This window comes from Gavia stellata, chromosome 17 (genome assembly GCF_030936135.1).
Source record: "Gavia stellata isolate bGavSte3 chromosome 17, bGavSte3.hap2, whole genome shotgun sequence".
Taxonomy (NCBI): domain Eukaryota; kingdom Metazoa; phylum Chordata; class Aves; order Gaviiformes; family Gaviidae; genus Gavia; species Gavia stellata.
In genome coordinates, this window is record NC_082610.1 from 2,489,159 (window position 1) to 2,500,331 (window position 11,173).

Below are 11,173 nucleotides of genomic sequence, written 5' to 3' on the forward strand. Positions count from 1 at the left end.
TCCGCGCCGGAGGCTGGGCTGGGACAGCGACGCCGCAGCCGTGCCCACTCCGCAACCGGCGGGTGAGACCGGCACCGGGTGTCCTCCAACGCCTGGCCCAGGGATGACGAAAAGGAGTGGGGGCACGCGGGAACCCAACCCAATAAATTAGAGGCGGGGTGGGAAGGGGGGAGGAGGGGGCGCGGGCGCGTCGGCGCGGGGTCAGAGCCCGTTGGCGGAGCGCTGGATGAACGGCACTTTGCTGAGCTCCACCACGGGCGAGCGGGGCTTATTCTGCATCCGCGGCACCCGCTGCAGCAGCTGCTGGGCCTGGCGCTGGGCGTCCCGCAGCTCCTTCCGCCACTGCACCAGCTCGGGGTCGCTCTGTGCAGGGCAGGGCAGGGGTCAGGCCGGGGCTCCCTGGGGTGCCAGGGCAGGGTACAGGGTGCTGGGGGGCTCCCCGGGGTGCCAGGGCGCTGGGGTTGCCCCAAGCTTTCAGTATTCGTGCCCCGTGACGGCTGGGAGGGCTAAATGTGGAGGGCTAGTGGCCAGCAAGAGGTGGCCAGCAGCTGGGAGGAGGTAGGTAGTGCCCAGCAGGGGATGGCTAGTGACGGCCTGGAAGTGGCTAGCACCCAGCAGAAGGGATGGGTAGCAGCTAGCAGGTGCCCAATGCCCAGTAAAGTTTGGTTAGTGCCCAGCAGGAACGACTGGCACCCAGGGGAGATGGCCAGTGACGGGCAGGAGGTGGCTAGCACCTGGCAGGGGTGGCTGGTGACCCCAGGGGATAGCGGCCAGCCCCAGCGGGTGACCCAGGGCACACTCACATCACACTGCAGCACGAACTGCTTGCCGCCACGGATGCGGAGCAGGATGCACTTGCGCTCCTTCACCTGCGTCTCCTCCACCGAGTCGATCTCCTCCATGGTGAGCAGGGACTGCTGGGGGGACAGGCTCAGCCCGGCCCCCACCCCCAGACCTCCATGTCCTCACCAAGGTCCCCCCAAGCCCCCCCCCACGTGCCCCCATACCCCTCGCAGTGCCATGCCTGCCTGCACACCCCACATGCCCCCCACATCCCGCTTTGTGCCCCCTCTTGCCCGGCACACCCTGATGTCCGCCAGTGCTGAGGCGTGGCCGCTGAGCACTGCACCAGCCCCGCGCTGCCCTGTACCCCCCCCCAACCGTCTTACCGGCGACTCGCCCTCCCCGCGCCACTCCAGGCGGTTGGGGAAGAGGTAGAAGTAGCGGCGCTGCCACTGCGTCAAGAAGGGGTTGCCCAGCTTGGCCATGTACCCGTGCATGATGCAGTCCTTGCCCATGGCGTACTCTGCGCCCGCCGTGCCAGGGAGAGGCAGGGTCAGCCCAGGGCACGGCCAGGGGGCCGGGCAGAGCTGGGGGGGCTGTCGGAGGGGGGACCCGGGGGGGCACCCAGCCCCACTCACCCTCCTCGTGGCCCAGCTGCTTGTTCTTGGCCTTCTTGCGAGCCTCCAGCTTGTCGGTGTCGGCGTTGACGGCTTCGAAGACGGTCTCCGTCACCTCCTGCTGCCACCGCTCCGAGATGGTGAGCGGGAAGTTGCGGTACAGCTCCTGGTCGCTCTCCAGCAGCTGGCGGGCAGGGAAGAGGGCAGGCAGCGCTGGGTTAGGGGTTGCCTGCCAACTCAGCCCCCCCACACGCTCAGCGCCTCCACCCCGCTACCTTGATGCCCTTCGTGTCCTCCTCATCGAAGGAGCCGATGTCGAAGGCGTCGGCGGCATTCACCTCGCCGCGAGGTGGGATCAGGGGCGGCGGGTACTGCAGGCAGGAAAGGGGTTTTAGAGGGGTGGCTGCCCATGCCCCCATACCCCTTCCCGTTACCCGGGCATCGTGCCCCTCACCTTCTGCAGGAAAACCATCTGCCAGTCCAGGCCCTTGAAGAAGGGCTCCTCCTTCACCTCCTGAGCCCTGGGGAGCGAGGGGGGGGTGAGCGCTGCAGGCACCCCTCCTTCCCTGCCGGGCTTCTGCCCCAGCCCCAGACACCGCCCCGGTGCCCGCCGGGACTCACCCGCGCCCCATGCAGCCCAGCCGCCGGTTGACGTCTCGCTGCAGCAGCCCCTCGAGTAGGGAGCGCAGCTCAGGGGAGAAGGAGTCCGGCAGCTCGACAGCCTGCGGGAGAGGGCACGGTGGCTCACACCGTGAGCACACAAGCACCACAGCACACGTGTGCATGGGGACAGACACACACAGGCCTGCATGTGCACAGGATACACGCTGACACACACAGGGAGGTGTGCACAGAGACGTGTATACACTTACGTGTGCAGCAGAGCGCACACACCAGTGCGCGCACACGCAGGCACTCACGCGTGCAATGTGCGTGTGCGCACCCAGTCCCGTGCAAGCACATACACACGGATGTGTGCGTGCACACACCAGGCACACAAGTGCATGGAAGCTCACACGTGTAAACGCCACGCAGCCGTGTGCACAGGCAGCAGATGGACACCGCAAACACACCTGTGTGCAACCCACCCCCCCGCGTGTGCGTGAACACAAACACACCCACGTGCAGACACCCACTTGCACACGTGCGTGTGTCATTCTGCACACACATGTGCACACGCACGTAGAGATAGGCATGAACAGGCTCCAGGCACTGCTCACCTTTGGGGACCAGCTGTCCCTGACCCCCCCACACCCCCCATGCCTCTGCCAGCACATGGCAGGGGGGGCACAGCAGCACAGGGGAACTCGCACCCTGTCCACGTCGGCCTCAGCCCTCCCTGGCACACGAGGCAAAGGCCGGGGTGCCCCAACTCACCATGGTGAGGGTCATACGGTCGATCTCGTGCTTGTCCTTCGTCTTGTGCTGCCGGAAAGGGCTGTGCCTGTGGCCGCGAGGGAAGAGGGGAAGTCAGTGGTGCCCACCCGTGCCCACCTGTGCCCACCCGCGCCCGCACACTCACCCCCGGAGCAGCTTGAAAAGCATGCAGCCCAGCGAGAACCAGTCGGCGCTGCTGTCGTACGCCACTCCTTTCTGCAGCACCTCCGGAGCCATGTACCCGTGGGTGCCCCTGCGGGGGCACAGAGCAGGGTCAGGGGCCGTGCCAGGCAGGCGGGCAGGGCAGGCAGGGACACGGGCACACTCACACACTAGCATGGGGCTTCTTCTTGGAGAAATCACAGGCCAGGCCCAGGTCTGAGATGCGGACGTGCCCAAACTCATCCAGGAGGATGTTTGCCGGCTGCCAAGACACCGCGCCACCCCTGAGCCCAAGCACTGCCCATGGGCACGGGGTGGGCAGCGAGGCTGGGGGTGCCCACATGGGTCAGGCTGGGGTGCTCTGTGGGATTTGGGGGTGTCTGTGGGACCGGGAAGCACCGGTGGAGTCTGCGAGTGCTCCTTGAGGTCTCAGGATGCCTGCAGGGTCCCAAGGGTGCCCATGGAGTTTGGGGGGGGGTTCCTGCAGGTTCAGGGGTGCCCTCTGGGTTCAGGGAGTGCCCACGGGGTCTGAGGGAACCTGCAGGGTCTGTGGGTGCCCGTGACACCTGTGGGTGCCCACAGGGTCCTGGGGGGGGTTTCTACAGGGCCTGGGGATGCCAATGGGGTCTCTAGACACCCGCAGGGTCTGAGGGTGCCCATGGGGGTATGGGTGCCCGGGGTGTCTGCAGGGTGCCCGCGGGGTCGGTCACCTTGAGGTCGCGGTACACCACGAAGCGGCTGTGCATGTGCTCCAGGCCCAGGATGATCTCAGCCGCGTAGAACCGCATCTCCGCCTCTGAGAAGACGCCGTGCTGCGACAGGTGATAATGCAGGTCTCCCCCTGCAGCGACAGGGACCAGTTGTCACGCTGGCACTGCCCTCCATGCCCCGGGCAGGGGGTTTCGAGCGCGTGGCTCAGGCCAGCCGTGGTCCTGGGGCCAGGGATCAGCCACGGGGTCCCTTGGGGCCAGGGGCCTCTCACCGTTCATGAGGTCGAGGATGAAGCTGAGCTTGTCGGGTGTGTGGAAGGCATACGACATGCACACGATGAACGGGCAGTCCTGGCAGGAGAGACGGAGTCACGCAGTGCCGGTGGCGCCCTGGGAACACCCTCCCTCACCCCTCACCCATGCCACAGCCTGCAACCGGGGTGCCAGCCCTGCCCGGTGCCTGCGTCTCCTCACCCCGGTGCTGACGAGGGACAGCATGATGCGCTCGTTAAGGGCCAGGGTCTCGCCCTGCTTCATCTTGATGCGTTTCTTGTCCAAACACTTCATGGCGTACCTGGGGACAAAGAGTCCCTGCAGGGTCCTGCTGCGGCCCGTGGCCTCGGTGTCACAGCCTGCCTCTGCCCATGGCGCCACATCCCTCCAGTGCCACCGTCACATCGCCACGGCCCTGCCCACGGCCCTGCCAACTGCAGCCACGCCATCGCGTCCCTCCACCACCAGCACCCACAGCCACATCATCGCATCCAGCTACCACCCACGGCCCTGACGTCCCTGTATCCCCCAGAGACCCGTAGCCATGGCAATCCTTCTGCAACCCCCTAACATCTGTTGTCATGGCAACACCGCCACAGACACCCTTGGGACCACCACCACAGCCCCAGCGCCCTCCCCATCGCAGGCGGATCCCTCCGTCCACCCATGACAGAGCATCCCCCATTACATTTTGCCCGTATCTGCTTTCCGGCAGCCGTAGACCTCCCCGAAACCGCCCCGGCCGATGATTCGGTGAACGCTGAAGTCGTTCATGGTGAGCTGGAGGGGGCGAGAAGGAGGCGGGGGTGAGTCTGGACGCCTGGGTCCTGCAGCACCTGCCCTGCACCCAAGAGCTCCATGTGTCCGTAGTGGTGGTGGGGGGTCCCACACCCTGCCTCAGTTTCCCCGGGTGAGGAACATGGAGGCCTCTCCACATGCCCCCTTGAGCATGGACAGGTGTGGGAGAGCCACCTGTGGGTGAAAGCCTGGGCTGTGCCCCTGCGGGGTGCTCGTCCGAGGGTAGCCGCGCCAGCCCTAGTGAGCCCGGGGCAGCCCACGTCCCCCTCCCTGGAAGTGCCCAGAGGTGCCCGGGGTGCCCCGAGGCGCAGGCATCCCTGCTCACATGGATGTTCAGCTCCACGTTCTTCCACTGGCAGAACCGCGTGAACTTGTCACTGCAATGAAGCACAGAGAGGGCAAGAGTGGAGCCCCTGGAGAAACTCCCCCCAAGACCCATCTCGGGGCAGAAGGACCCCATGGACTTGTCTGGAGACAGGCAGCACCCCCCAGGACTCCTGTCTGGGAACAGAGAGACCCCGGGCCAGACCTGGGGATGAAAAAAGTCCCCTGAGTCCCTGGTCTGGGGACAGACACCCCTGGAGCTCCTATCTAAGAAGGGACCCCTGGCCCCTCTCTGGGCCGGGTGACCCTGGTCCCCAGCAGGATGGGACACCCTGATCTGCGTGGGACTTTCCCCCATCTCACCTCTCGATGAATTTCTGGAAGATGCCACCACGCAGGTTCTGGCAGATCTCCTCAATGTAGGGCTGGGGGGACACAGGGCTCAGCGCTGGGTCCCCAGTGCCACCCAGGTCACCCGTACGCCTCAGGTCCCATCATTACATGAGCTCTCCTCCACCCCTGGGATTTCACATATCCCCACTGCCACCCTGCCACTGCCAGGCCCCTGGGGATGCTTCTGCCACCCAGGGTCACCTGAGTCTCTGGGGACCCCAACGTCGCCACCTCTGCGGGCCCCGCTGTGACCCCGGGTCACCTCTATGTCCGCGGTCCCAATCACCACCCTCTGAGGAGCCCCCCTGTTACCTCCAACCCCCCGTCTCCTGACTACCACCCCATGGGGACCACCAGCAATCCCCCTCACTCCCAACCTGCTGGGAACCCTCTCACCATCCCCACACCTTCTGGGACACCCCCCCCACGAGCCCCCAGCACCCTCTCACCGGCCCCCTGTAAAGGTTAACCCTCCGAGTACCAGAGGTGGCAGGGACCCCCTCTCTGTCCCGGGTGATGCCCACCTGGAAGAGGTCTGGGGGCACCTGCTTCTTGCTCAGGCGGCTCTGGACATGCTCCGTGGCACTCTTGGAGAAGGGCTGTGAGGCAAGACGGGACCGTGTCACCCTGGGCAGAAGGGACGGGGGCACAGGGGCAAGGCAGGGCTGCTCAAGCCCCGGAGCTCACGGAGGAACCCCCATCCATAGGGCTGGGTCTGTGACTCCCAGAACAGAGTCAATGGTGGTTTCGGAGCTCCCTCGGAAGACACTGGGTACCAGGCCTCCTGGGCACACTGGGTACATCCCTCCCACCGCTCTGGGGACCCCACCCTGGTACCTCACCCCACTGTAGTGCCGGCACAGTGCCTGCACAGCACGGCACTCACGTGGGAGCAGGCCAGCAGCTCCTTCATGATGTAATGGTCGAAGATGTGGCGGCTCCGGGTGGTTCGCTCCTCCTCCGAGTCCAGCTTCTCGTACTTCTTGATCTGGCAAGGGCATAGCTCCCGTGGCACAGGGGCACACCGCCCCCAGGCCTGTGTCACCACGGGGCACAGGCCTCACCCCACACAGGGCTGGGCGGCCCCTGGGACCTGGTATGCCGGGAACCACGGCCCCAGCCCCTCCGGGTACCACGTCCCATGGGCACCCGATGGTTATCACGTCCCCTGAGCACCCAGAGCATCACCTGCTGGCCCCCTGGGCACTGCCTCCCTTGGGTACTCTGCATGCGCTTGGTACCACGTCTGCGGGCCCTGTAGGTACCAAATCCCACCCCCAACCCTCCTTATGACCCTTGGGGTCGGTCCAGATGACTCCCCCCACCTCACCTCTTCATAAAACTCCATCAGGGGTTTGGCCTCCTCCGCCTGGTTAAAGGCAAAGTCCCGGAACAGCAGGTACCCTGGCAGGGACAGAGCCGTGGTGTGAGAGGTGCCTGCCCCAGAGCGGCAATGCGTGCCCCACAGCCCAGGCCAAGAGGCACAGGGATGTCCCCTGGGCCTGCCTGTCCCCGCAGCCACACCCATGCCAGGCTTGGGGAAGGGGAAGTGCCAAGCCGGGGACCAGCCAGGGTTTGGCAGGGCAACGCGGTGAGGCAAAAACACCGGCTGGCACAGGGAGGAGCAATGCAGTGCTATAGGGCACTATGGGACAGGGGTGCAGTGGGGGAGCAATGGGGCAGGGGCACAGGCGGGTACCGCGTAGCAGGCTGCTGTGGGGCGGACGTGCCCGGAAACCGCCAGAGCCGGCGGGAGGAAGTGAGAGGCGCTTCCTGCCCCAGACGGTTAGCGCTGGGGGAAGTGACAGGGCGGGGGATACGGGGTGGGGGACATGGCGCAGGGGGTTGTGTCACGCAGCCCCCAGGCACCTCTGCCCAGCCCCACAGCCCCCTTGCTTCTCCCAGGCCACGCCAGAGGCAGAGAGGAATGGCCACGGCCACTACCACTGTCACGGCTGCCACCAATCCAGCGCCCCAGCTCACTCGCCCTCGCCCAGGCACACGATGAGTGTCCCTGTGTTTGTGTGTGCTCATCCAAGTGCCCTCCCCTGTGTCCCCCACAGGCCCCGTGTCCCCAGCTCACCGATCTTCTGCGTGAAGATCTTGTCGAACGTCACCTCTCCCCGGTCCTCCAGGTACTTCTGCATGACGCTGCGGATGCTGGGGAGACACCGGAGGGGCTCAGCGCCCCGCCTGCCCTGTGTCCCCCCAGCAGCCCTCTGTTCCCGACACACCGAGTGCCCCCCATGCCTGCCCCTCCTCTACTCCCTGCGCCTTCCCCTGGTCCTCTACCCCTCCTGTGTCCCCATGCCACCTCAAGTCCCGTTGGCATGCATGTCTTCCCGTCTTGTGTCTGTCCCCCAACTGCGACACGTTGCTGGGCCCTGGTAAGGGTCAGGCACAGGGTGCCCCACGTGCTGGGGTCCAAGGGAGGTTGGGGAGGAGGGTACCCCAAAAAAAGCCTCCCTGGTGCCTGGCAGCAGAGGCACAGGAGGGCAGTGGGGGTGGGAACCGGAACCTCGGGCCCCTGGGGAGGAGTGGGGCAGCGGGCGCCCACATGTGCAGGGCTGCGTGTGTGCTGGGAGTGTGGGGGCCAGGCGGTGTACGCCGAGCTGCGCTGCGGGTGTTGCGCCGGGCTGCTGCGCACATCCGGCTGTGCGGGGTGCCTGTGCACCGTGCTGTCTGCCGACTGTGCCCCGCGCACGGCGTGCTGTGCTGCTGCATGCCGCGCCGTGCTGCGTGCCATGCAGGTCCGGCTGTGCGTGTGTGTGCACTGCGCTGTGCACGGGGCCGGCGCAGGCTGGGTGTGCAGAAGGAAGTTGTGAAGCGGGTTGTGTGGGCAGGAGGGGGTGCGCGTGTGGAGAGCGACACAGGCGCGGGGGTGGCGTGCGCAGCGGGGAGCACCACAACTCTGCGTGCGTGTGTCTGCGTGTGGCACCACGACTCTGCGCACGTGTGTGTGTATCTGCGTGCATGCGCGCAGTGCCAACCGAGCCCCTGCGTGCGTGCGCTGATGGACAGCGTGTGTGCACGCACAAGCACACACGTGTGCGCACGCAGCCCCCCACAGCGCTCTGCGTGTGCGTACACGTGTGCGTGTGTATGCACACACACGCGCGCACGGCTGCGGGAGGGCGCAGCTGCGGGCGTGCCTGGCGTGCGGGTGTACGCAGGGGACACGCGTGCCTGGGTGTGACACTGCGCCGGGCGTGTGTCCGTGTGCGTGCACAGGGCAGCAGGACGCGCGTGTGTGTGTGTACACGCGTGTACGGGGGCTGCGTGCACGGGAGACGCGTGTGCCCGGGCCGGCGTGCCTGCCTGCCGCGGTGGGCCTGCCTGCCGGCGCCGTGCCGGGGCAGGGCGAGCGGGCGGGCCGCGCCCGGGAGGCCGGTGCAGCGGGGCCGGGGCCGCGGTGGCCCTGCCTGGCCGCGGGAAGCGGGCGGCGTGCGGGGAGGCGGCTCGGGGGCAGGGCCCGCGCTGCGCCGGGGCAAGGGGAAGCGGGGGAAGCGGGGCAGGGCCGGGGCTCGGGGGCGCAGGGCCGGCCGGACAGGCGGGCGGTGGCGGCGGGGCCTCACCTGGGCTCGGGCAGGAGGATCCTCTTGCTGGCGCGGGCGGCGGGCGCGGCGCGGCTCTTCTCCATGGCCATCAGGTAGCTCACGTCCGCCAGCACCGCCTCCAGGTCCGCCATCTTGCGCCGCGCCGCCGGCCCCGCCGGCCACCACCACCACCACCACCACCGCCGCCGCCGGACCGGACCCGGACGGACCCGGAACCGGAACCGGGACCCGGAACCGGAACCGGGGCGGACCCGGAATGGACCCGGGACGGACCCGGCCCGGCCCGGCCCGGCCCGGCGCGGCGCGGGGAAGCCCAGGCGGCGGCGAGGCCTCAGCGGCGGGGGGCCATGGCGGGCGGGGCGGCCTGAGGGGAGCGCGTGTCCGTCCGTGCGCGCGTCCGTGCGCGTGCGCGTCTGACAGGCGGCGCTGCCGCCCCGGGCCGGAGCGGGGCGGGGCCGGAGCGGGGCGTGGCCGGGGGGCGTGGCCGGGGGGCGGCCCTTCCCGGCGCCCCGCCCACCCGGGCGTGGCCGCGACACCGTGGGTGCGTGTGTTGACACCGTGGGTGCGTGACACCGTGGGTGCGTGTGTTGACACCGTGGGTGCGTGACACCGTGGGTGCGTGTGGCGCCGGCTGTGACGCCGTGGGGGGGGTGCGTGTGTGACGCCGGGTGTGACACGGGGTGTGCGACACCGTGCGTGTCACCAAGCAGGCGTGAGTGTGCGCGTGACGCCGCCTGCAGCGCTCCACGTGTCACGCCGCGCGCCTGAGACACCGGCTGTGACCGTGGACGACGGCGCGCGCGCGCGGGGCACCCTGCAGCACCACGCGTGCCGGTGTGGGTGCCTGCGGGTGCGACCGCCTGCGTGTGACGCCGCGTGGCGGGGCACGCGGGTGACGCCGTCTGACGCCGCGCGGCGTGGGCCGGGACCCACGGCCGGGGCTCCACGGGGGTCTGTGCCACCCCTGGGGGCTGGCACCGGGGACACCGTCCTCCCCGCTGGCCGGGGACAAGGGGCCAAGGCGGGGAGGGCAGGGTGAGGGGATGGCGGCAGCTGCTACCGGGGCGGGCAGGGACCAGCGCCATGGCGGCTGCCGGACCTGGGCCGGGCCCCGGCGTGGCGGCAAAGCCCGGCTGGGTGGGAGACGGGCGGCAGGAGGGCGCGGGGCCGAGGAGGTGCTTTACCTCTCGCTCTGGCGGAAAGAGGCGGCTATAAATAGATGGAACTTAAAATAACCCGGTCAAGAGCGGGGCTGCGCGGCGGCTCTGGCTGCGCCGGGTGGCGGAGGCGGCCGCCCGCGATGGAGGCTCCCTGTCCCTGGGGCCAGGAGGGACACGTGGAGGGGACAGGGCGAGGGCAGGGGACGGGCGGCGGGTTGGGGTGCTAAGATTTGCTCGGTCCCCGGTGCCTCCGCGCGTGGTGCATCGCCGGGGCGGGCCCGCGGTGATGCTCTGGCGGATGGGGCCGAGGCGCGGGGTTGTGGCTTCAGCCACCCGTGGAGGGAGGGTGTTCACCCACGGAAGAGCGAGCTCTGCGCGCTGTTGGTACAGCCCCAACCGCCGTGGGGGCCTGGGCTGCGACGTCCCTGCGGAGGCGGCTGGGGGACGGTGAATGTCACCTCGGTGGCCCTGGGGCCCAGAGCCAGCCCCGGGAGAGCCACGGGACCAGCGCAGCCCTTGGCGGGGGCTGAGCGAGTCCGCCCCAACCCCAGCTCCGCTCCCAGCAGCCTCCCAACCTTTAAACCCAGCCTTGCTCGGAGCGGGGGGAGAAATAAATCCCTGCGGAAAGCCGGCCCGGCACGTCCCTGTGGGTTTGACCCCGGCCTCGGCGCAGCCGGGAGAGGCGGGAAACGCCTCCGGCTTGCCCAGCTTGGGGAGATAAAGCTTGTCCCAAGCAGAGCCAGTCACGCAGCCGGCTCAGGCGCTGCGCAAGGCACCGACAGCTCCGGCTCCGGCTGCAGGGGAGCTGCCTGCGCTTGCTGCCTGCACTCCCTGCCTGCTCCTCGTCAGGCAGAGCGGGGTCAGCCAGGGAGGGGGAAACCGCGCTAAAAGGCGGCTGCTGCAGAGGGGCTGCTCTCCGTCGGGGCGCGAGCAGGGGAGCAGCAAAGCCCTCGCCTCCAGCAGCCCAGGAATCCGCTGGGAGAGAGTGGTTTTCCCAAGGGAGGCAGAGGACGAGGACG

General features: G+C 68.5%; 1 protein-coding gene across 2 annotated transcripts; it reads right to left on the minus strand.

Annotated features, from left to right (window-relative positions):
• Window positions 1–201: 201 nt before the first annotated feature.
• GRK2 (G protein-coupled receptor kinase 2) lies at window positions 202–9,125 on the minus strand. Of its 2 annotated transcripts, none has more exons than XM_059825765.1 (21): window positions 9,013–9,125; window positions 7,521–7,597; window positions 6,768–6,841; window positions 6,324–6,425; window positions 5,962–6,036; window positions 5,408–5,469; window positions 5,046–5,097; window positions 4,611–4,702; window positions 4,124–4,223; window positions 3,922–4,000; window positions 3,650–3,780; window positions 3,107–3,201; window positions 2,923–3,030; window positions 2,778–2,844; window positions 2,022–2,122; window positions 1,855–1,921; window positions 1,676–1,771; window positions 1,422–1,584; window positions 1,170–1,306; window positions 804–914; window positions 202–363 (listed from the first exon to the last, which is right to left on the minus strand). In XM_059825765.1, the coding sequence occupies exons 1-21, from the start codon at window positions 9,123–9,125 to the stop codon at window positions 202–204; spliced, it is 2,064 nt and encodes a 687-aa protein (XP_059681748.1). The 2 variants fall into 2 exon arrangements, with proteins under 2 accessions (XP_059681748.1, XP_059681747.1); XM_059825764.1 differs by having other exon boundaries at window positions 804–917.
• Window positions 9,126–11,173: the final 2,048 nt, after the last annotated feature.

Bases quoted from the DNA above. Each gene is read 5' to 3' on its own strand.
- GRK2 (XM_059825764.1), bottom strand. From the start codon at position 9,125: ATGGCGGACCTGGAGGCGGTGCTGGCGGACGTGAGCTACCTGATGGCC. The intron at 3,202-3,649 runs GTGACCGACCCC...GTGTCTTGGCAG, and splicing joins TGGTGTACCGCGACCTCAAG to CCGGCAAACATCCTCCTGGA. The intron at 364-803 runs GTGAGTGTGCCC...TGCCCTGCACAG, and splicing joins AGTTCGTGCTGCAGTGTGAT to AGCGACCCCGAGCTGGTGCA.